This window comes from Mustela erminea, chromosome 1, assembly GCF_009829155.1.
Source record: "Mustela erminea isolate mMusErm1 chromosome 1, mMusErm1.Pri, whole genome shotgun sequence".
Taxonomy (NCBI): Eukaryota; Metazoa; Chordata; class Mammalia; order Carnivora; family Mustelidae; genus Mustela; species Mustela erminea.
In genome coordinates this window covers 139309218-139333778 of record NC_045614.1, presented here as the reverse complement: position 1 = coordinate 139333778, position 24561 = coordinate 139309218, and the positions used below count along the sequence as shown (strand labels likewise).

The following is a 24561-nucleotide window of genomic DNA, read 5'->3' as shown; positions in this document are numbered from 1 at the left end:
AAGGTTAATGGACCTCCTACCCAAATGAATCATGTTGCTAGTATAATAAATGATTTGATTATGAAATACTTGATAATTTAGAAAAGTCTCATTACATACTCATGAATCATCTGCAAGGCCTTATGATCCTTATGAGAACAGAATATTTGGCTTACATCCCACCAAAATATTTCCTTTTACCTAAATAGAAAGACATGGGAAAGAGTGCCCATATTTTTTTCCCCAGGGCCAATCCATAGTTGCTGAAGTTTGACTCTGGGAACTTTGCAGGATCAAGAAAAGTGATTGGACTTTGTCAGGGACTTTTTCTTTTTCTTTTTTTCCCTTTTTCTTTCTCTCTTTCTCTCTCTTTTTTTTAAACAAAGGCCTCAACAGAGACATGTAACCAGCAGCTCTGCCAGGAACTCACGAGTCTGCACACACACACACACACACACACACACACACACACGCACACACACACACACAAATAAGAAGGGGCATCTAAGGAAAACGAGCTGATCCCTTTTAGGGACGCACCAAAGCCAGATAACCCAAGTTAATCATAGCAAGATACAGCCAGTCTCAGAGCTAAAGACTGTGAAATGAGCTCTGCTTCCTTGGGTTTCTGAAACATGCATCTGTATAAACCTGCCTGTGCAGACATCCCCAGCCCCAAGCTGGGTCTCCCCAAATCCAGTGAATCGGCTCTGAAATGTAGACGGCATCTAGCAGTGACCAAGCCTCCGCCCCAGGCAGCCTGCTGGCCGGCGAGGCCTAGCGGAGCAGCAGAACGGAAGTTTCTGGAGAAGTTCTTACGTGTCCATGGAATCTCCTTGCAGGAAACCACCAGAGCAGAGACGGGCATGGCTTACAGGTACTTGCTGGTCGCAATGTCATTCAACCAGGGCACTGTGCTGAAGTCCAGGGTTGTTGTTCTTAGAGAAAGAAGGATCGAAATACACAGCCCATGCTATCTAGAAAAAGGAACAGAAAAATGAATGCAGGGAGCTGTCTTCTTGGACTGCCTTCATTTTTTGAGCTTTATATTGTCTATGTTCTCTTTGCTCGAAAGGTTGCCTAGAAGATAGTCTAGCTCACCTGTGGAAGCGCCTAGCCATGTGCTCTCAGTAGAAATATCTTTGGCTTGGAATAGGTAGGTGACTTAGCAGCTCCTAATGAAGAAAGGGGGCTCTACTTAAGGGAATTGATAAATTAAGAGTAGGATTTTTTTTTTTTTTAAGTGCTGCCTGGGCTTCAAAGTTCTTGTTTTCCTTGATTCCTTGATTCTTGTTTTCCATGATTCTAAATCTGAATCATGTGGTCTCTGCAAATGGTTAATAAAGCAGTTCATGAAACCAAGCAAGTTCTTGAAGTGACGGCTGTTTTTTAATCATTGTGGTCCAAGATAAATTACCGGTTGTTCTCTAACCTTCCAATACCATCATTTATTCTGTGAAAGATTAACAAAAGGGAGAAGTTTTCCCTGGGTATGGGGTTGGATCTGTAATTTTTACAACCTGCTCTGTGATGGGAAGTATCATTCTTGGTCAGAGCAATTATCATTCAAACCTCTGTAAGAGATGCTTGTGCTTAGCTAAATCCGCTGGTGGCACCTGTGCGTTTCCTTGACAAATGCTTAGAGTTTTAAATATCCAGGAAAGGGAGCAAAAGGCATTCAGAAGGACAAGGGTGCTGAAAATGGGAAAAAAAATATCCTTATCATTGGTAAAGAACCGTTGTCCCTGCTCCAGCCCAAACTCATACTTCACAGAGTGAGAGTGTTTTTGCATGGACGTGATGTCCCTGTGATTTCATTTTTCTATAATCCAAAGGTCTGTGTCCAGGTAGTAGTTACTGTCCTAGTTTATCAGCTAATTTGATTAATAAAGCAATTTTCAGGGAAATGACTCCTTTCTGTGGAGAGCCACATAGTTCACATAGACTCTCTGTGTACTCTCTATGCACTCTCTATGCAGGGTTCGGGCAGAAGAGGAATGAACTCTTCTGGGTTTACACGGACTAGGAACACGGGACAGGCCACCCCATCATTCTTTGGAAGTATAGCCTGAGAAGAATCTCACCACCTTTTCAAGAGAACTCATGGCTCCTCATCCACATGAATCTGTCTTCCATAAGAAGGAGCCACCTTCTCCTTCTGTCTCTTCACATTCTCTCATTTTCTTCTCTATGCTCTCCCTGACCCCGAGTGGTGACAGGGTGGTGATGTCTGAATATAGGTTAGATGCTATTTCATTAAAAAACATAGGTTTGAACTGTTTCATTAAAAAAAATCTGTCTTTGCCTCTTTGTCACAAGATGGGTGGTATGACTGCGAACCCTTGGATGGACCTTCAGAGGGCATGCCTCTTTCTCTCAAAAGTCCTGGTTTTGAATATCAATTAGACCTCTGCTGATGTCTGCCAAGGTTCAGATGAAGATATATTGTAGGACGGTGTTTTTCAAATAGTTTTGAAGCAGAGGATCTATCTCTCCTCAGATAGGTAAATGCAAAGTTGTTCTTGTTGGAGTTGGAGACCTGGAGGCCAACTGCATGAGGGAAGCAGTCATTCCCCAGCCTGGCTCCCAAAGCAGCCCTGCCAATCCCATGTTCCCATGGTTTGAGAGTATGGCTCCAAGGTGACTCTTCATTATGCCTTGGAGAAAAAAGCTCTGTGCCCTTGAGGATGCTAGGTCCTGTCACAGGGGCAGGCTCTTAGCAAGGGTAGGTGCCATTGGATCATACTAGTAAGAGGTGAGACTTAGAAGATTGCTGTTTCCAGATCAGACTTTGAGGAGAGATAAGTGCAGTTAAATGGAGAATTGGCCCCAGGAAATCGCCAAAGCTTTGACTTATGAGGAGCTTGTTTGGCTCTGTCCTCACTTCCTCCATTACTTTTCTCCCTTACCCCTCCCTCCAACTTGAAGCGTGTCTCCTTTGTCCAGATTTCCACAGTAATTTGTCTATTCTTCCAAGACCCTAATAAGGGGGTCATCATCCTTCTTAAAACATCATCCTTTCAACATTAGGGAGGGATTTTTAGAGAAGAAAATACAGGTTCTCTTGGTTCCCCCCAACTTGGATTTTGACCATGACTTCTTTTTTTCTTTTTAAGTTTTTTACTTTAATTCCAGTGTAGTGAACATGCAATGTAATATCAGTTTCATATGTACAGTATAATGATTGAGCAATTCCATACATTACCCAGTGCTCATCACAAGTGCACTCCTTAAGCCCCTCACCTATTTCACCCAACACCACCTGCCCTCCCCTCTAATAACCATGAGTTTGTTCTCTATAATTAAGAGTATGTTTCTTGGTTTGTCTCTTACTTTTTTTCTCTTTTTTTTCATTTGTTTTGTTTCTTAAATCCCACATATGAGTGTAATCATATTGACCGTGACTCCTCTGCCTCCTCCTCTTCCTCCTACTCCTCACCTCCCTTCTTCTTCTTCTTTGGTGTGTGTGTGTGTTTGTGCGCGCGCACATGTGCATCTTTCTTTTTTTAAATTAAATTCAACATGTAGCACATCATTAATTTCAGATGTAGATTTCAATAATTCATCAGTTGCATATAACACCCAGTGCTCATCACATCATGTGCCCTCCTTAATGCCCTTCACCCAGTTATCCCATCCCTGCAACCACCTCCTCTATAGCAGCCCTCTGTTTCTTGGAGTCAAGAGTCTTTCATGGTTTGTCTCCCTCTCTGATGACTTCCCATTCAGATTTCTCTCCCTTCCACATATAAGTGAAATGATATGATAACTGTTTTTCTCTGATTGACTTATTTTGCTTATTATGGTATAATACCCTCCAGCTCCATCCACATCAGTGTAAATGGTATTAATCTTTTCTGACGGCTGAGTAGTATTCCATTGTATGTCCACAACTTCTTTATCCATTCATCTGTTGATGGACATCTCAGTTCTTTCCACAGTTTAGCTATTGTGGACATTGCTGCTATAAACATTGGGGTATAGGTGGCCCTTCAGATCATTGTATCTTTGAGATAAATAGCTAAAAAACATTAGTGTATTGCTAAGTCTTAGGGTGACTCTATTTTTGACATCTTGAGGAACCTCCATATTGTTTTCCAGAGTGGCTGTACCAGTTTGCATTCCCACCAACAGTGTAAGAAGGTTCCCCTTTCTCTGAATCCTAGCCAACATTTGTTGTTTCCTGACTTGTTAATTTTAGCCATTCTGACTGGTATGAGGTGTCTCATTGTGGTTTTGATTTGTATTTCCCTGATGCTAAATGATGTAGAGTGTTTTTTCTTGTGTCTGTTGGCCATTTGTAAATCTTCTTTGGAGAAATGACTGTTCATGTCTGCTGCCCATTTCTTGACTGGATTATATGATTTTGGGGTGTTGAGTTTGATAAGTTCTTTACAGATCTTGGATACTAACCCTGTATCTGACATGTCATTTGCAAATATCTTCTCCCATTCCATAGATTGCCTTTTAGTTTTGTTGACTGTTTCCTTTGCTGTACAGAAGCTTTTTATCTTCATGAAGTCCCAATAGTTCATTTTTGTCTTTGCTTCCCTTACCTTTAGAGACGTGTCTAGCAAGAAGTTGCTGTGGCAGAGGCAAAGAGGTTGCTGCCCATGTTCTCCTTTCGGATTTTGATGGATTCCTATCTCACATTTAGGTCCTTCATCCATTTTGAGTTTATCTCTGTGTATGGTATAAGAAAATGGTCCAGTTTCATTCTTCTGCATGTGGCTGTCCAATTTCCCAATACCATTTGTTGAGGAGACTGTTTTCCATTGGACATCCTTTCCTGCTTTGCCAAAGATTAGTTGACCATAGAGTTGAGGGTCCATTTCTGGGTTTTCTATTCTGTTCCATTGATCTATGTGCCTGTTTTTGTGCCAGTACCATACTGTCTTGATGATTACAGCTTTGTAATATAGCTTGAAGTCCAGCATTGTGATGCCCCCAGCTTTGGTTTTCCTTTTTAACATTCCTCTAGCTATTTGGGGTCTTTTCTAGTTCCATACAAATATTTTAGGATTATTTGTTTCAGCTCTGTGAAAAATGTTGATGGTATTTTTATAGAGATTGCACTTAATGTGTAGATTGCTCTGGGGACTGTAGATATTTTCACAATATATATTCTTCCAGTCCATGAACATGGAATATTTTTCCATTTCTCTGTGTCTTCCTTAATTTCTTTCACAAGTGTTCTGTAGTTTTTAGAGTACAGATCTTTTATCTCTTTGGTTAGGTTTATTCCTAGGTTGACTGTGACTTCTTATAGCTGCTATTAGGTGAGAAGGTGAATTTCATATTCTTACTTCCTTACCTTCACTTCCATCCTCCACACCCCTCAAGCATGGCTATGTCAAAATACTTTGTTCAGCCTGTCTTCTCTATTTTCTTTTTTTGGAAAGGTATTATTTCATATGTGGTAGAAAGAGAATGGTCTTTGGAGTGAATCAGAACAGAGTTCGAATCCCAGCTCTTTTGGTCTACAAACTGTGTGATGTTAATCTGGCTGCAACATGTAAGTGCCTAGCACAGAGTAGGTGCTCACTAAATGTAAGTTCCCTTCCTGCTTAATCTATAGACTCTTGTCATTCATTCTAGGGGCAAGGAATGAAAGCCCCTATGGCTGAAACATACAAAAGGATAAGATAGAATATCTTAGAAGAATATAGGAATATCTTATGATAGAACAGAATATCTCTTAGAAGGAAAAAAAAGAATAAAAAAAAATCCACAGTAATTCACAATCTGTGTAGGTTTTCATGCTGAGCTTTAGAATTCTGAGAGGTCTGGAAGAGCCGGTAAGCTGTTTTCTCTTCCTAATTTGGTCAGATGCCATTGCAGCCTTCAGCCCAATACCAGCTGCTTGGGTCCCTCGATCATCTGTGAGAGAGCATTCTGTTGTGTTTCCATGGAGACTTGGTTTTATTTCTAACTGAGGGTGACCAGAAGAGGGAAAAAAAATCAGTAAATATGCAAACACATGTATCAACTGAAAAGAAACTGGAGGAAATTGTTTGAACGTGGTGCAAAAAGTGCCAAGTTGCTGTGTAGATCGTTCTGTTGGCTTAGAATTTTCTGCAAAAATAGAAGGTTTTTGTAGAATCGTTTTATTAGTGTCTATAAAATAGTTACCCAGTGGGGTTCTTTAGTCATTTCTAAGAGGCTGCAAGTTAATTGTCTCTATTAGATGGCATTGAAATCGGAGCCAAAAAGTAAACCTGAGCTTAGGTCAAGGTTAAAGTCCATGGAGAGGTAGTTTTATGGGCAAAACATAAAAAAATATCTATACTGAGTAAGGATGCAGCAAACACCCAGTTTTGAAGCAATTTTATATTTAGCCAGGAGGAACTAAATCAGATGTAAAATGAAGGTCTGATCCAGGGGTCAACAAACTTTTCCTGTAAAAGGCCAGATAGTAAATGTTTAGGCTCATTGGCTACATCCACCTTTGTCATAACTACAGAACTGTGCTGTTGGAGGGTGAAAACGAATGAGCAGGTGCAATTGTATTCCAATAAAACTTTATTTATGGACACTGAGTTATGACACTGAGTTTTATGTAAGTTTCACATATCATAAATCCTCTTCCTTTTTCTCCTCCCAAACCATTAAAAATATACAAGCCAATCATAACTTGAGAACCATACAAAGATAAGAGGCAGGCTGGATCTGGCCCACAGGCCATAGTTTGCTGATCCCTGGTTTAGAACGCAAAGTTGTCAGTTGCATAGTTATTTGTTCATGTTTCTTTTTGAAGCTCTTTAGTTCAAGAGGTCCTTAAGGTACCCAAATGCATGTAATTCAGAAAGATAAAAATAAAAGAGAAGAAGAAATGAGTTCAAGGAGGATTAAGAGCAGGAAAGGAACATGTTGCCCTGGGAGGAGTGAGCCTGTCATGTGAAAGCCATGTGCTTGGACTGGATTTGGTGCTGTGTTTTCACAACATCAAATCGTGAAGAGGGAAACTGAGCTCTTTACAGCAGTCATGGAGTCCTTGAGGTAGGTAGGGGAAGACCAGTTGATCAGTTTTGGCACATCTCTTTGTAATCTGGGGACCAGAGAGAAGTTCCTCTCATGGTTCTTCATTACATAATTAATAACATCCTCAAAAATATCCTTACAGTAAACACAACAGTGATGTTCCTAGGGCTCTTTACTATGGAGTCCCTGATATGAATGGGTAGCATTGAGTCAAATACAGTTAAAGCAAGTAGGTGCCTAGCAAAAGAAAGGCCACTGGTTTAATAGAAACATCAGTTTGGGATTACTCGCATTTTAAAAATTTGCCAATAATGATGGTACAGATTTCATTATCTTTCACAGTAACAGAGCTTGTCCAGATTCATGGACTGAGGCAACTGTTTCTCAAATTAAAAAAAAAAGTTCCACTATTTGCAAACCAAAAAGAACATTTCCAATGTTCTAGAGCTGAAGGTGGAGAGGGAGCACAGAAGAAGAAAAAGAGAGGCAGTGGAAAGTCTCAGAATTACTGACACGGGGCAGACCTTGGAGATAATCTCCAATTTCTGATGTTCCAGCTGAAGGGAATTGAGGTTGCAGTATCGAGTGACTAGCCCAAAGTTGCAGATTCAGCCAGCAACAAAGCCGGGACGAGAAACCCTGTCCCTTGGGACCCAGTCCTGTGCTTTCTCTACACTCTCCATATTTATTCTCAGTCCCCCAGTTCCCACCCCACTGTATGCCCACTCACACATGCGCATATGCACACACGTGCCCACGTGTGCACGCACACTGCCTCCTGGGCATGCCGCGGCTCCAGCCACATTCAGCACCCTACTTTGGTCTGCTTTTCTGGGCACTTGTCTGGTTGCGCTGCTCTGCAACCTGCTTCGGTCTTTTGTTCTGCACTGACCCTCCACCCCTGTCCTGGACCACTGGGTCTCCGCTCAACGTAACTTTTCTTAACTAGAAGAGAACTGCCTTGCCTCGGCAAATCCAACTCCCAGTCTTCTCTCTTACAACATGATCTATCTTTGCTCCACATAGGTGTGGATTGTTCATTGTGTGTTTGTGGTGTGTGTCTTATTCTCAAAATTATGCCTTTGTTGCCCTGAGGATCAGGACTAGGGCTTATGATATTTTGCACTCCTCCTATGCTTTGCATTTAGATAGTGCTCAGTACTGTGTATTGCTTGATTGGGGCACAACCATTCAGATGTTGGGATGCAGAAAGAAAGCACTAAAGAGCAAGAAAGTAGGGACTTCCCTTTCCCCCACTAGTTGTGCTCTAACTCCATATTTACTTTTGTGTCTTAGACACAATATGTTACCTAACCTTGCTAATCCTCAGTTTCCTCAGTAAAATGGGCCCAGTACCCTCATAACACTGTTGTAAGAATTATATGAAGTTGCAAATGTGCTTAGCTCCCTGCCTGCCAGAGGGGGAGACTACATTCTCTTGCTCTAGCCTCCTTCTCGGCTAGTCCTAGGAACCCATCATTTAGTTATCTTGCAGAGTTTGAAAGGAAATATGTGTCACAATGTATCTAAAAAAGAGGGGCAGAAAATAAACACCTACAAATTGAAATTTGCCCCGTTCTGAATATGCCACTCTCCTTTCATCCTTTGCTTTTACAAATCTGGAATCTGTCCTTAGGATCTATTGAGAAGAAAAAAAACTTTTTTTTTCACCTTACACATGGCCTCCTAGTGAATCAGAATAACCTAATGAAGGATTGTAATAAATTACTCTCCAAATAGTGTTTATGAAGATAAAAATAATCTTTTATCAATCCATGTATTTCCCTGCCTAGTATTGTGTCCAGAACAGAAATATCTGAAGCAGAATACAATTAAAAAGCAAAAACTCCCACCAGCTCACATCAGCTTACCACATTGTCTGAGATTTTCTCTAGTTAGAGACCTCAGTTCTGTTAAAAACGGAAGTATATAACCTACTCTAGCAGGCAGCCCACCAAGGAGAAAACAAGATGCCAGGAAGGTCTGACCTGAAAACAGCATAGAAAAGAAGTTTCTAGACCAAATCAAGAGGAGAGCTTGGGTATCGGGGCACAGGCATGGAGCTACCAGTTGATGCACAGGGACACAGGAGGGAAGGAATGGAGAAAGAGGCCAGGAAAGCCAGAGAGAAACCACACTCACCTGACTGCTTTCTCCAAGATGTTGGACAAAGCGTCTGGGAGCATTCATTAACTGATAGAGTTTTCACTGGTCTGGTCTCTAAATGGAGATCCTAAGGATAAGTAGGAGCTATTTTCACTCTGAAGACCTTTCCCTAGGTTCTATCAGAGTGGGAAGGTGGTATTCTAGCTGCAGGATTTGAAAAGCCCCTTCTTTCTTCCCTGGCTGCCTTACCTATAAAATGAAAATAAACCCTTCTTCACGGGGTAATACTGTTCGTGCAAAGGCACAAATAGTAGGCACTCAGTAAGGACTATCCCCTTCTTGCCCTTTCTCCTTTTCATAATTTCCATAATACAGTGTGGAAATTGAATATTATTTTTATTCCCAGATTGAACTCACTCTCATCTTTCTAGCTACCCCCACCCCCCCCAAAAAAATCCCTTTGCAATGCATTCCCATGACCTACTTTTTTCATGGAGTGCTTGGCACACTTAAACCTGCTTGAAAAGTGGCTATGGCCATGACCGTGAAAATCAAAAGCCTAAAAAAAAAAAAAAAAAAAAAAAAGCTGCATATGCAGGATTTGTATTTTCTACATAAAAAAAAAAGCCTTCATGATTTATTTTAGACTGGCCTAATTTGGGTCAGTCGCGAGGCCTGTGCTAATTTGCTTCGAGCCCTCTGACTGGATCTCCTGGCATCAACATTTCTGGAGGAACATCAGTATCATTGAGATGGTTCAGACTCAGAACCCGTGTGATTACTTGAAGTCGGAACAGGCTGCTGGTGAAGGGCCTTGAAGTCTTAGTGAAAGGGGCCTATTCAGAATGGAGTGGCATGTTTGTTTCCTTTTGAATGTAACAGAAGTTCTAAAATAAGTACGTTTTATAAGTGTCAGTTTAGATAGAAAACGCTGAAAATTTAAGCAAAAGTGAGAGATCAGTGTCCTTTGGATTTGAAATATTATTTTCATTCTGTTTTTGAAATTTCCACTTGTGTTTTTTCAGGGGGAAATTTGCTTTGTTTATGTAGCTGAATGAAAACATTTGAAATTCGGAGCTCGCGAACAACACTGGGTTCTATGAACCCACGTTTTCTCATATGGACATTGTTGACGATGGTTTTGTATGAGAAAAAATAAGCACTGAGACCTGGTTTTCCTAACCAAAGAACTACTTACTGTAGGTCAAATGTTTCATGCAAGGGAAAAAAAAAATTCTGAATTTCCCTGACGTGCCTGAGAATGCCACTAGGATGCGCTATTTCATAAAGAAAATTGAAGCCCTTGGGCTCCTGAATGGCAGCTAGCAGAAATCTTTAAACTTTGTCCATTTAAACTTTGTCCAGACAGTTCTAGACCAGAACTTAAATTCTAATCTGTATATTTTCCTTGACTGTGAAAATTAAGAAGCATCTCTTTTGATACCACATGGGCAATTTCCTATAGTGAGAAAAAATAATTTATAGCCAGCATATTCTCAGAATTTTGAGAAGACCTGATCTACAGCAGGCATGTGTTATTATAACCTATATAAGCTAGATATTACTTAGGGCAAATTTCTGTGTCTGGGAGTTTCCAAACACGGGATTCTGAACCACACGACAGAACCCCGGGAGCAGGGGGTGGCTGGTGGAGAAAAGAAAGGCAGTTGACTTAACCCATTGGCCTTGCTTTAGAGAATGTTCTGTTGACGTCTTTTGCAGGCACCTTGTTGTACAGTTGAGATAGAGCAGATGTAGGGAATCTGGAAAGAGAGTGTTGTCAGGGTTGTTGGGGAGAAGGCTAGCTTAGAAGCCATGGTAGTTCTTAGAATCATGACCCCACAGGTCTGGCTTGGGGCCATATTAAGAAGTGGGGGAAGGACGCCCTGGCCTTCCTTCCCATTGTATTCAGGGCTCATTTTCACTTATATGGGGGGCACCTTTGCATACCAATTGCTTTAGCTTCTTTATAGTGATTCCCCTGCCTGTCCCTAGCTAGTTATCAACTGATGCACCCTAAGATTTCAATTACATATTTTGTGATATATGCCAATGTCCAGGTGAAGATATGTTCTAGGTCTGTGTGTTTTAAACAATTATGAAATGAACAAACTTTTTTTTTTTCTTCCAGGCAAGATAAAGCAGAGTTGTCCCAGTTTATATGGAGAACTTGGGGTGGTCTGTAAATATGTCACAGCCAAAGAAATGAACCTCTAATCATGGGAGTCCAGGAGCTATTTTTAGAAAATCTACGTACTTCTTAAAACCAGATTATTAACAAAACAAAAGAAAAAAATTTTAATTTGAAAACAATTTCAATCTTATAGAAAACTTGTAAGAATAATACAAACAACTTTTTAGGCACTTTATTTTTTAACATATTGTTAAAGTTTTGCCCCATTTGTCTTAACCTATGCTCATGTTCTTATGTGCTTGACCCCTGCACTCCTCCTCCCCCACGTCCTATTTTCCAAGAGAAAAACAGAGTGAATTTGAGGGTAAGTTACACATGCGATTTACGCCTTATATACCTCCCCATGCAAATACCAAACTTACATGATACTTTTACCTGATACTCCATCTGTGTTTCAATTTCAACAACTGACACAGTGATGCCCTTTATGGCTCTTTCTTTTTCTTTTTTCTTTTTTTTTTTTCTCCACTAGTACTAGATCCAGTTCAGGCTGGAATTAAATTTAGCGCAGGGAGGAGGTCCGTGGGAGATGGTCCTTGACCATGTGCAGTGTCCGCTTGGGGTTGGGAGGTGGTGCTGTGGCGCCACGCGATTGCTGTGCTTGTCCCTCAGTCTCCTGGTTCTTGCTAAGGATTCTGTGTCAAAGACTGTGTCCTCCACAGCCGCCCTGTAAGGGCCACAACATTTTCATCTTGAACTTGAGGTTCAAAGCTGAAGGGGATCCCGAAGACTGACGTCATGGACCTACAGGGGTTCAGCCATCAGTGTTCTTCCGCTCCACACATCCGCTAGGGGCGCGTACTGGTAGTGGGGCTACTGAGCTACCTGAAAGTAGGGGAGTAAGGCCCTCCGAGCACGCACGCGCAGAGTGAGAGCGCTGGCAGGATGGAGCCTGCGCGGTTGCCTCAGAACAACCGGCCCTGAATCAGGTATTGATGCTCCTGGGCAGTGGTGTGGATTCTGATCGCAGGTCCCAGGGAGCCCACTGTGGGAGAGGCGGAGGCAGCTGAGCCGCCCAGCAGCCAGGGAAACACAGGTGCCCCATGGGGTAGGTGGAATATCTTCAGACAAGGAGTTTTGACTCAGTTGTCTTTAGTCTATTTTTCCCCTCGTGATATTCTTTTAATTGGTAAAGACAGGATGTTTTAAAAGTTCTGACAGTTGAAGAGTGTGGGTGTAGAATGTATAGCTCATTAGGGAGCTCAGCTCCGCGTTAGCATTGGAAGGGTTTGTAACAGGTCACTGCTTTTGAAATTTTACAGCACTCTATATAATTCAGCACGCGGTGACAACACATGATTTAGTTGGTGAGGCTTTCCAAAGGAGCTGTCGCTGCTCCTGAGATGACCATTGTGTATGACTGGCACCTCTGTGCACAATTTCCCAAAAGCTTAATCCTCATTGTGACTTCTTTATAAGACCCATCAAATCAGTACCTCCTTCCTCTGTGTCTGGTTTCCCTCTTAGTGCTCGGATTTGTTTATTTCTGTATTGTCTGTCTCTTCTCCTGAAGTGTGAACTCCAGGACAGCGATCTTATCTGTATTGTTAATTGCTGTATCCCCAGAATCTAGTCCCTAGTGTAGAACTTGGTAAACATTTGCTGAGTAAATGAATCATTAAGCAGAATAATCACAAGTAAGCATTCCTTCTTCACTGGCAGGCAATTGACTGGATGATCAGACACCAGGAATTGCTTCACCAGATTTTCCACCCATAGTCTCCTTGCCACTTACTTCCTACCTTTCTCTCTTTACTAAAATCGTCACAGATGTCCTCATTGGAGATAGTGGTACTTAGGGACAGTGTTGTTCTCCTAAGAAATAGGTTAGATTTTAAGACGCTTTGAAGTTGCCTATCATATGCCATAAGCCCACTTTATTTTTATTTCTCCTCAGACATCCATCACTTTTCATTCATTTGTTTACATCACTGCATTCATGAAGCCTTCACTGTACTTTCTTCCAGAAAGTTCTCTGTGATGTCACTGTCCAGCCCTATCCACAGTGGCGTCCTGAGTTACAGAGACCAGACAAGACACTCATGGCCTTCACTCTGGGCATATTCCTTATTTCTACAAGATGGGGTGCTTATGTGCCAACATTATGGAACGACGGGTTTCTCTTTTTTCACTGCTTCCCACCGCGAGTCCCTCCCCTTCCTACTCCTTATCCGTCAAGCCCATCAGCTAGCCCTTTTTGGCTTACTCTTTTCCTGATCGTTTTTGGTTTCCATCTCCTTGCAAGAGGCACATCATCTCATTATAACACCCAGGTGTCATCTCCCAAAAGATGGGAGACAAGTCTGCAGTGTCAGCCATCCTACTGGGATTCCTAGATGACTTGTCATCCTAAATACACAAAAGGAGTCTCTCTCTCTTCTCAGTGATTATGAATGATTGTGAGTTCTGATTAGACCTTCTTGTTTTTGGTGTAGATCAGACTTTCCCAGGAACAATTTAGCCTATAACCAAAGAACTCTGCACCTGACAATTAGCAGTTCTAGGATGGTACCTTGTGGTATCCTTATCTCATTGTGTCATTGAGTCATTGTGAGGTTTCTCACTTGATTCTGGCCACTCCTTACATCTTGGGAAATACCCTGACCCGTTACTGGGACTGGGCCATAGCAACAGTAGGCTCACACTTTCCCATTCAAGGGGTTTAATTGCCTGCGGGAGACTGGGTGAGACGCAGTAAGAACAGACAGAGTCCAGCTATCTTCTTTCAGTTCCTTCTTCACAACGGTTTTCTGTCTAAGGACCTAACATTTTTTACTCCATATTCACCAGTTCTTGGTCTCTGAATGTTCTGTGTGGGTAAATATTTTTCCCTCTTATGTCTCGTGACCTCTTTAGAATGTTGGGTGATCCAAAACAGTGTCTTAGAAGATGGACAATCGGATTCATGCAGCCAAATCAACTCATCCTTTTTGTAACTCATCGGTGGCCCTCTTTTTATGAAGTTATTTTCTATGACCACTAATTGGTCTTCACTGTTTTGGGTGCTGTGTGTAATTTTGGTTGAACTATTCACCTTATTTCCTCCCCAACATACACAGATTCATTTAAGAGCTATTCGTGAGTTCTCATCTGTTTTACACCCCATTCCAGGAGACACAGCAATGAACAAAACAGAACATTCTAGTTGGGATGAGGTAGACAATAAACTGTAACATTTCAGGAAAGATAAGTCCTCTGTAGAAACCCAAATCAGGAAGGAGGATGAGTGTATGTGTCCGCAGACAGATACAAATTTAAACGGTGTAGCCAGGGAAGGCCTCACTGAAAAGATGGTATTTGAAGGAGGTGAAAAGGACAATAACCTGGGTTTCTGGGAGGAAGAGTGCTCCAGACAGAGGGCACAGCATGTGTAAAGAAAGGCCTAGAGTGAAAGTATATATATGCTTCACTAGAAAGACTCACAGAACTCAGCAAAAGATGATATTTACAGCTATAGTTTATGGCTGCAAAAAGATAACATTAAAATCAGCAGTGAGGAAAGGGGCCTAGAGTGGAGTCCAGGAGAACCAGGCAGAGCTTCTGGTTGTCTTCTCCCAGTGGAGTTGTATGGAAAGCACTCCCCCCATCCTCCAGCAACAATGTGTGACAATACGCACAGAATATACTCAGCTAGGGCAGCTTATCCAAGACTTGACATCCAGACTTTTCACTGGAGATTGGCCAAATAGACAGACTGACCACCTGCATGGTTGACCTTGGTGTTCAGCCCGAGTGGAGGATAAGCTGATTCCTAGTGGCCCAAGGTCCCCACTATAAACCACATATTTATCGTAGACCATCAAGCATTGCCCAAGGCTTCCAGTCAAACAAAGACACTCCTGTTGGGTAGAACATTCCAAGGGCATAGCGGTTACCTCCCAGAAGCCAGGGGCAAAGGGCCAATGCTTCCTTTGATCATGCTTAATACTTTTCTGCACAGAAGCCAAGTCATGCTGGTCTTTGTAGGTCATTTAAAAGATGTGGGCTTCTAAAACTGGTGCAGCCACTGTGGAAAATGGTGCAGAGATTCCTCAAAAATGTTAAAAATAGAACTACCCTCTAATCCAATAATTGAACTACTGGGTAGTCATCCCCCAAACACAGAAGCACAAATTCAAAGCAACACACTCACTCCTATGATTATTGCAGCATTATTTACCATAGCCAAATTATGGAAGCAACCCAGTTGTCCATCAATAGATGAATGGATAAAGAAGGTGTGTGTGTTTGTGTGTGTGTGTGTGTGTGTATAATTTGTTATATTATTCAGCCATAAAAAGGAATGAAATTTTGCCATTTGCAATGACATGGATGGAACTAGAGAATATAATGTTAAATGAAATAAGTCAGAGAAAGACAAACACCATGTGATTTCACTCATATGTGAAATATTAAGAAACAAAACACATGAGCAAAGGATCAGAAAGAGAGAAAGACAAACCAAGAAACAGACTCTTATTTATACAGAACAAAGTGATGGTTATCAGAGGGGAGGAAGCTGGGGAGATGTATGATATAGGTGACGGGGATTAAGGGGAGCAGTTGTGATGAGCATGGTGGTACATGGAGTCACTGGATCACTATATTGCACACCTGAAACTAATGTAACACAGCATGTTAACTATATTGGATTTAAAAAAAAATGTTGGCTTCTAGTTCCAGTGACATAAAAGATTTTGGAGAGTATTAAGCAGGAGATTTATATTTTAACAGGGTCATCATGGAATGAATAACAGTATCACTCTTACAGCTAAGTTGGAGAATAGACTTAAAGTTAGAAGTAGGATTACTGATTAGCAAGTTATTGTAATAGTCCAGACAAGAGGTAACAATAGCTTGACCCAGAGTGGAAATGGATCGATTTTAAGAGCAGAGTTAAGAGCATTACAAATTGGGTGTAATGTGTGATAAAAGGATATAATCCAAAGATAACTTCAGGTTTCTTGGTTTAGGAAATTGGGACAGTTAAATGAAATGAGTAGGATTTCAGAGGAGATCTTATGGGAAGAAGAATAGGAGCGTGGTTTGCAGACATGAGACATCAAAACGCCTATTAAACCACAAAGGGAAAACGTCAAGTAGACAAGAGTCTGGAGTTCACAGGGAGTTCTGGGCTGGAGATTTATATTCAGGATATGAAGATATAAATCTTGGAATCATCCATCTAGCTTGAGTGTATAAAGCCATGAGACTAGCACAGCAGGCTCTCCAACACTAGGAGGTGGGGGAGATGAAGAGGAGACAGCAAAAGAGACTAAGGGTGAGCACTCAGAAAGGTAGGAGAGCCACAGGAGAGTGTGGTGTCAGGAGCTAACTGAGAGGTGGGGGGATTGACTGTTAAATATTGCTGATGGGTCAAACAGGATGAGGATGAAGAGTAGACCATTGGAGTTGGGAACATGTATGTCACTATTAATCTTGGTAAGAGCAGAGAGATACTGACTTTCTTTTGTACACAGAGATCTACTTAATAGAAGAAAGCAAAGACCCATGTGCATATGTAGGAAAAATTTGAAAGTTAATTCTGAACTCCTAGTTAACTACCAACCACTGAGCAGCATCTCTGGATTTCCTCCTACCGGGAACATAGAGAAAAATATAAAAAACTGTAGCTGAAAACTTAAATTAGCCCAACTTGGGGCCAGACTGTAGAAGGATTTTCTACCGATGATATTTATAAAGCCAGATTATTCAAAACAATGCTCAGAGAGTTATCCATGCTTGCCTCATGAACCAGAGCTTCTCGCTTCCAGAGGGGGAAGGTAAGGAGACACCACGCCCTTACCCTCTGACTTTGGTGCTCCCTTCATTTTGATATCTGGAGACTTCCCTTTCTTGGTTTTAAACTTGGGTATACATTTATTTTGTTACATTTTATTCAACAATTCTACTTGGATGGAGGGTATATGTGTATGTGGAATGTTCCACATCTTTTAAATCTTTCATATTGACTTCAAGTTCATTTTTTAAATCAGGACAAATAGATATTATACTTACAATCATAGTGGGCCCAATTGCTGTTTTTAAAAGCATTGCATAAAGAATAGAGGGAAAAACAACTAAATAGTAGCAGTTGTTATTTTTAAGTGAAAGGAATGTGGACAGTTTTTTTCCCCTTCCTCTATTCCCAATTTCCAAATGTGTGTGAGTTACTATAATAAAAGGGAGGAAAATTGAAATTAAAATTAGGTTTAAAATATTTAAGATATATGCTTTTGAAGTTCTTTTTTTGTTGAGATACCTCAGATCCAAAACAAGCACTGGAATTCATCAGTCTGATTTCTAGTGAAGTTTACAGAAAAAGACTCTTGTTCTGAATTTAACCTGAAGAAATGTTGAGGTTTTTATGTACGTAAGAAATCGAAATGCATTCTCTTAAAATGCTTCTTTCTTAAGGATAACCTTGAATAGCATAGACCATCTCTACCAGATGTATATATATTAACATATATACATATATATGTATGTATGTATATTGCAAACAACAGAAAAACAAACCAGCTTAGGTAATAACCTGGCTGGTACACGTAACTAAAAAGTCCAGAGGTAAGGAAAACTTCAGGAAAAGGTAGATTTAAGGTTCAACCATTGAGCCAGGACCTGGTCTTTCTGTCTGCATCTGTGTCTCTTTCTGGCAACAGCGCCACTGTCAGCTCCATATGATGGGTCTGAGGCAGCTTCAGGCTCTTTTCTCAGCTTCAAGATGGCTGACAAAATTCTCATTCACTTCCAGAAGGAAGAAAGAAAGAAGGAGATTTCTTCTCTGAGAATTTCCATCTTCTTATTGAGACCCTTATTTGACTGGCCACTTCTGGACCACTGACCGCATCTAGACAATGGGAGATACTTATTGACTTCTATAGCTTGGGGCTCAACCCCTCCTCAGTTACCTGGCTGAGAAGGAAGAAGCAGAATACTCTTGATGTGAGATAAGGGGAGTAAGTTACCGGGAAGCAACCTACATATGTTGACTGTACTCTCTAATGATCACATCTGGAGGGAATGGATGTATCATGGCAAAGAACTCATGGTAGTAAAATTACAGTTGGTCAGTCATCTGAAAATTGAGAATGAGGCTACTCCACTATTAACCAGTCGGTGTGCTGTCTCCATTCCTTGGGCTTTGGGTTTGATTCTTAGTTCTTCTCTTGATCTGAAATCCTCTGACTTTTCACGTGTAGAGGATATTTTCCTCTATTAGTAGACATCCCGAGTAGCCTATGCTACTTAATCACATGACTAAAATAAGCAGAAGTCTCACTTAACTAAAGGTAAGAAGGAAAACACCGGCTTTAAATGCTATTTAATTTGGCATGGAAAGTAATGCATTTTTAATAAGGAACACATTAAAAACTCATAAAGTGTTTTATTTATAAGGTGGTTAGCCTCCCCCTCCATTGCCCTAGTAAATATAGTTAAGTTCCATCAACTGGGCAGTAAGTGCAATTCCACAAACGCCCTGTTTTGTTCTGTGTCTGCAGTAGTTCTCCCTCCACACACACTCTGTATGCCAAGACTAAGTGCATAGGATTCTGGAACCTGAGGAGATATTAGAGATCATTTAATACCTCCCCCTTTCCCTTGAGTAATTTTACAAGTAAGTTTTCTGAAGCCTAGGAACTTAAACAATCTGCTAACTGTCACATAGATGTTTTGCCAAGTTCAGGTTAAGAATTTTTTTAAAGAGGATTTTTAAAAACAAATTTTATTTATGCAAGAGACAGCAAGAGTGGGGAGAAGAGGGAGAGGCAATCTCCCCATGAGCAGGGAGCCTGATGTGGGAACTCGATCTCAGGACCCCAAGATCATGACCCGAGCTGAAGGCAGACACTTAACGAACTGAGCCACCCAGGTGCCCCTTTAGTTAAGAATTTAACCAGAGGCTTTTGATTTATCAGCTTACTCTTTACACAACAGAATTGTTCAAATTAACAAAGATTGACTGAATACCAGCTGTGCCCTGGGAAGTATGTCAATCACTGAGCTCACAGCAGGAGAGACATGGTTCCTGGCTTTAAGTAACCCCAAGAGCAGTCCAGTAGCGGGAAGAACAAGGTCAATCAGATAGAGTTTGGCAGGATGCATGCAATACTGCTACTTAAGACATAGCCCTAATGTAGTAGAGCAAGTGCTACTTTGAGAGTCAGGGATGACTTTGAAGGGCTGGTGATTGATGTGCAGGGTTTTTTAGGATGAATAGGAGCTTGATGATCAGTCTGAGACTGTTAGAGCATTTAGTGTAAAGGGAATGGATATCTGAAGATCTAGAGATGATGGTTATAAATACAAGTTTTGGAGACAGATAGGAATTGAATGCTGGTTCTAAAATCCTATGGGATTTTACTAATGAAAAAATAAAATTAATAAATAAAATTTTTATTTAAAAAATAAAATCAGTAAACCTAATAGATGGCTTACACAGTTTCTTTTTTTTATTTTATTTTTTATTTTTTTAAATTAATTTATTTTCAGAAAGCTTACACAGTTTCTTTATGCATTCGACACATCTATTTTTTCATTAGTAAAATACCATAGGATTATGGAGAAGATTAAATAACATTCTAACTACAAAGCACCTAACATAGTAGGAACCCAGGAGCAGGTGACTCCTCGTCTCTATTGTCCTCCTCCTCTTTCTCTTCCCTCTTTGCTCCCTGCAAACCTTCTTGGTGAGGAGAAGAAGCATCTAAGAGGCAGGAATGGAAGATCATTGGAGGAACTGGTCATGAAAACCGTTGAAGGATTCATGGGTAAAAAGCGATGATATTGGGGCACCTGGGTGGCTCAGTGGGTGAAAGCCTCTGCCTTCAGCTCAGGTCATGATCCCAGAGTCCTGGGATCGAGACCCACTTCGGGCTCTCTGGTCCGCAGGAAGCCTGCTTTCTCCTCTCTCTGCCTGCTTGTGATCTCTGTCTGTCAAATAAATAGATGAAATCTTAAAAAAAAAAAAAAAAGCGATGAGATTCAATTTGTATTCTAAGAAGATATTTGTGGAGAAGCGGTGCATAGGAAGCTAGAGAGCTAGTTGGCTAATGCAGGGGAGAGGCCTGCGCCCAGCGGTGAGGGTAGTGAAACTGAAAGAAGAAAGCACAGATGGAGTGATTTGGGAAGCTTCCTCGAGAGCAGGTTGTATGCAGGATACCTTCGCTTGCTGCATTCTGGTCTTCTTTTCCGCCCGTACATCAGAGTTCATGTGGTAGGAAAAATGCTCACTGATGTGGTAAGGTCCTGGGGTCTGGCCCTCCGGCTTCAGGAAGGAGGCAGAAGGACACAGCTGCCACAGCTGCTGTTGCCTTCAGCTCTTGTCTCAGAAGTGCTTCCGCAGAATCACTTAAATCATCCACGTTCTCATTCACGTGAAAAGGCTCAGAAAGAGCCACGGCACTAGCAGATCTTTTTTCTCCTTCCTGACTTGAAATCAGCTCCTAAAGCCACGACACTCCTGAGGCAACTATGTCTTTACTGTAATTCGTCAGCGCACAATAACCTCAAATGTGTCACGTTCAAGCAGTTCCAGACTGTCCTGTAAGGTTGGCCAGGGCTTTCTGACGGACAGCGGCGGGTCCCAGGGCATGCAGGGCTGTCTCCAGTGAGCGAGCCTTCACCCCTCAGAACAACTGCATTACCTCCATCACTTACCTTCTACTTTTCTTTTAAAGCCCCGTGAGCTTTACTCCATGTTTTTCCTTATTGCTTCACAGTAATTTTAATGGCCCTTTTACTGATGTACTTGTACTGATTGACCAAACTGAAGGATGGAGTAGTTTGTTCATAAACACACCTTGACCCCTCCCCGCTGTGCCCCCAGGGCTGGTATCAAGAGAAGGAGTTCATCTGACTTCTGACCTCCTAACTTAGGTGTGCTGGGCTCTGGTCAGAGAGCGGTTCTCCCCCACCCGCCACCCCCAACTCCTATTTCATGCTGATTTTAGATCCAAGCTAGTATTGCATTTTTGTTAATATTTTCCTTTTGAATATAAATAATCATCTATACATTTTGAAAATGTTTGAATTCTACCCACATATGGATTTCTGCATAATCTGTGAAAGCTGGTCCTCACGAGCAAAACATTAGCGCTTCTCACTTTTCCTAAGATGATTGGTCCTTGATTTAAATATCCACAAAATATCTATATATGTGAGCCCAGATGAAAATGAGTGAATTATCAGTAAGGTATTTCAACTTTCATCTGTTAAAATAATTGTGTGTTTTGGCTGCCTATGTTAAATAAAAAAACAAATTACTCACCTAATTTTTTTTAGATATGACATGCTTTTGATTCAGATAATGAAAGCATTCCAAGAATTCACAAAACCTCAGAACAAATATTTAGAATGCTGTGCGTGAGATAGCTGATTTGCAGTGTTGGGCACATGAAAGAAGCCTTTGAAAAACTCATGTCTAAAGTACTTTCATCACTTGAAATAATAAAGTGGCTCTCCAAACATCGCTGAGGCCAAACTGAATCTGCTGAGTATTTAGGATATATTTATACCAGATGTTTTTAAGCAAGGAAGACAGTACAAATAGCAGAAATAGTGCTATACCTGTTTATTTTTGTGTATTACATAAATTGGCTATTTCTTGTAATTCTAGGCCTATTAATTATGTACCCAATCAACTGATAATTTTGACCACCTGCTACATGTAAATTATTGTGCTAGACACTAATTAAGGCTAACTAGCTCTCAAAACTTCCCATCAGCTGCCTTTAATCTCTTTCTTTCTGACTGTCTATAGAGAGAATCGGTGTCTTCTTTTCATTGTGCATTTACCTGAGTCTTTGGCATGTTAGAGTCAAGTTGAAGAGAATCACAGACGTTATTAAGACATGGAGTATCTTACTTGAAAAAGAAAAGGTAGTCGCTAATATCCCTCACAGACATACGGTATCTGTAACGTTCCTTCAGATCATTTGTGCTGGTGTCTCCAAGTGAGGCCATTTGCCAGCCAGCGCCATGACATCATTAGTAACTATTAGCCTTGGATTAAACAAAAGCTCCCTAAAGAGCTTGACCTTGGAAGAGTCTGGGAGTCTGCCTGCTCCTTTGGCTCTAAATGAGTAAAAACAACTCTCCATCTCCTTCCTTTGATTAGCTGCTTGAAACTAAACCAAAGAAAAGGAAGACCTCCATTGGCATTTGTTTAAGATAGAAATATCATCAGAAAAACAAGGAAAACCATTCTACAAAGTCAATTAGGTAATTCACAAAACTAAGATATTCTAAAGTTGGCAACAAATTGCAGAAGAAATACACTTAGTTTCAAAATCTTCTTATACTTAAGTTTAGATATGGTTTATTCAATAGTTTTTGAAAACAAGACTCATACTAGGCTATCCTATATGGTCGCCACTAGTTGTGTGCAGCTATTTAAATGAAAGGTAATTAACATTAAATTAAATTAGAATTTAGTTTCTCAGTAGCATTAACCACATTCCAAGCGCTCAATATCCACACGAGTCACTAGTCACTACTGTACTGTACAGTGAAGACAGAACGTCTCCATCATCCAGTCGAAAAGCCCTGTAATCAAAGATCAACCCAAGACAAGAATCTTTACTTTTACAGATTGACTTTTCAGGTTTTCAGATGAACTATGGCATAAAAAATATTCTGCATAGTTGCTTTACCTGGAACAAGTCAAATAGTGGAGGCTCTGGTCAACCACTGTGTCAACCTCATGGTGAAAGTGTAGCTATAGTGAGTACCAAGTATGAAATGACTACCCGGCAGTGGAACTGATTTAGTAACTTGTAAATAAAACTCTGCTAGGGAGAAGATGTCCGAGTGTACCTCATGGGACAAAGAGCATTTTTCCATATGCTATTCTGCATGTCCAGTTATTTTTCAAGGTGGTGAGAACCATTATTTGGTCCAGGTGATTAAATTACCACAATGAGCAGATTTTCTGGCACCAGCTACTCCCTCTGCTTAGGGAAAGAGAAACAGGAATTTTGTCTGTATTTGTGTCAGTTCCAATGCAGCCATAACTTTTTGCTGGGTGTAGACACTTAAATGAAGGACTTTTAATTCAACTCTATCTTGGTATTTCATTACCCTTTTTGCAGCAGTGGCAAACTTTGTACAGAACTATGAATCAAGGCCAAATGTTGCATGGATGCCATGGTACAAAGATTCATTTAGTGTGCACACAAGCTTATGATCGACAAGGTGATTCATCACTTGTTATCCTGTCCTCCAGTGGAGAGTTGGGTGCTGGTGCATACTAATGTGCAGAAGTCAATGCCAGGCATCGAGCACGCCGAGTCTTGCATATTATCCTCCTCCCATCTAACTGATTCTCAACTCTTGGCTACAGGGAGGACTTCCTTTCAAAATCAATTACATAAATACAGTGAATTAATTTTGGAAAGTGGCGAAGTATGAAGTATGGCTTGCCCACAGCTCCATTGGCCGTTGACACTGTGCCCAACACCACAGCTCAGATGTGCCTGGGTGAGAGAGGCAGGAAGCAAGAGGAGTGCCCTAGAAGAGAAGAGAGCACTGTGTTTTTCACAGTGTCATCACATGTTATTTCTCACTTGATCCTCACATCATTCTGTGCAGAAGGAGGCAAGGTTTAGGTGTCACAAATGAGATGGCTCTCTTGAGAAGAACTGATCATTTTTCCACCTGTGTCACATTGGCTCTGTTCCTCCCCATATGCCTCTGCTTGTAATCATTTGTATACATGATCATCTCTCTCATTAGTCCTGAAGGTACCTGGAGGGGGGATCTCGATGTTCGCATTCATCTTGTTTTCCTGGCATCTAGCATGATGCCTGGTGTCTCAGTTTATTTGCCTGGGAAAAGAAAGGTGAATGTGACACAAAAAATCTGCAAAGGGGTTATGGGGCTTTCTGAGGGACAAAATATTATGCTGGGTTTGTTGTTTAGGGCGTTTGCTCTGTCTGGGTTCAAGAAGATGTTGTTGCCCATCCGGGTCACACAGTCCCCAGGGATGGATGGAGTTGGATCTCGGACTGGAGTCTCCATTTGCAGTACCTTTTCCACTAAAACTTTCTGTTGGTTATATACCACTGACTTTGAGATATTCCATCCTTCTTTGGAGCTAGCCCAGAAAAGGGAGAATGAATTTTACCTGCATACTGAATAGAAAGAGATTGTATAGGCTTATGTAGAAAGAATTGAAAAGCTATACCACTGTTCCTGGGGGGATGATGTCTAACAGACTTTTCTTTTTTTATTTTATTTCATTTATTTATTTATTTATTTATTTTTAAAGATTTTATTTATCCATTTGACAGAGAGAAATCACAAGTAGACAGAGAGGCAGG

General features: G+C 41.0%; 1 protein-coding gene across 1 annotated transcript in view; it reads left to right on the top strand.

Moving 5' to 3' along the window:
- Positions 1-461: 461 nt before the first annotated feature.
- The window catches only part of KCNAB1 (potassium voltage-gated channel subfamily A member regulatory beta subunit 1), a 389892-nt gene continuing 365792 nt past the window's right edge, over positions 462-24561 (top strand). The window contains exon 1 of the mRNA XM_032344007.1: positions 462-856. Within this exon, the coding sequence (XP_032199898.1) occupies positions 615-856 (242 nt within the window). The 5' untranslated portion in view covers positions 462-614. The remainder of the gene's footprint in view (positions 857-24561) is intronic.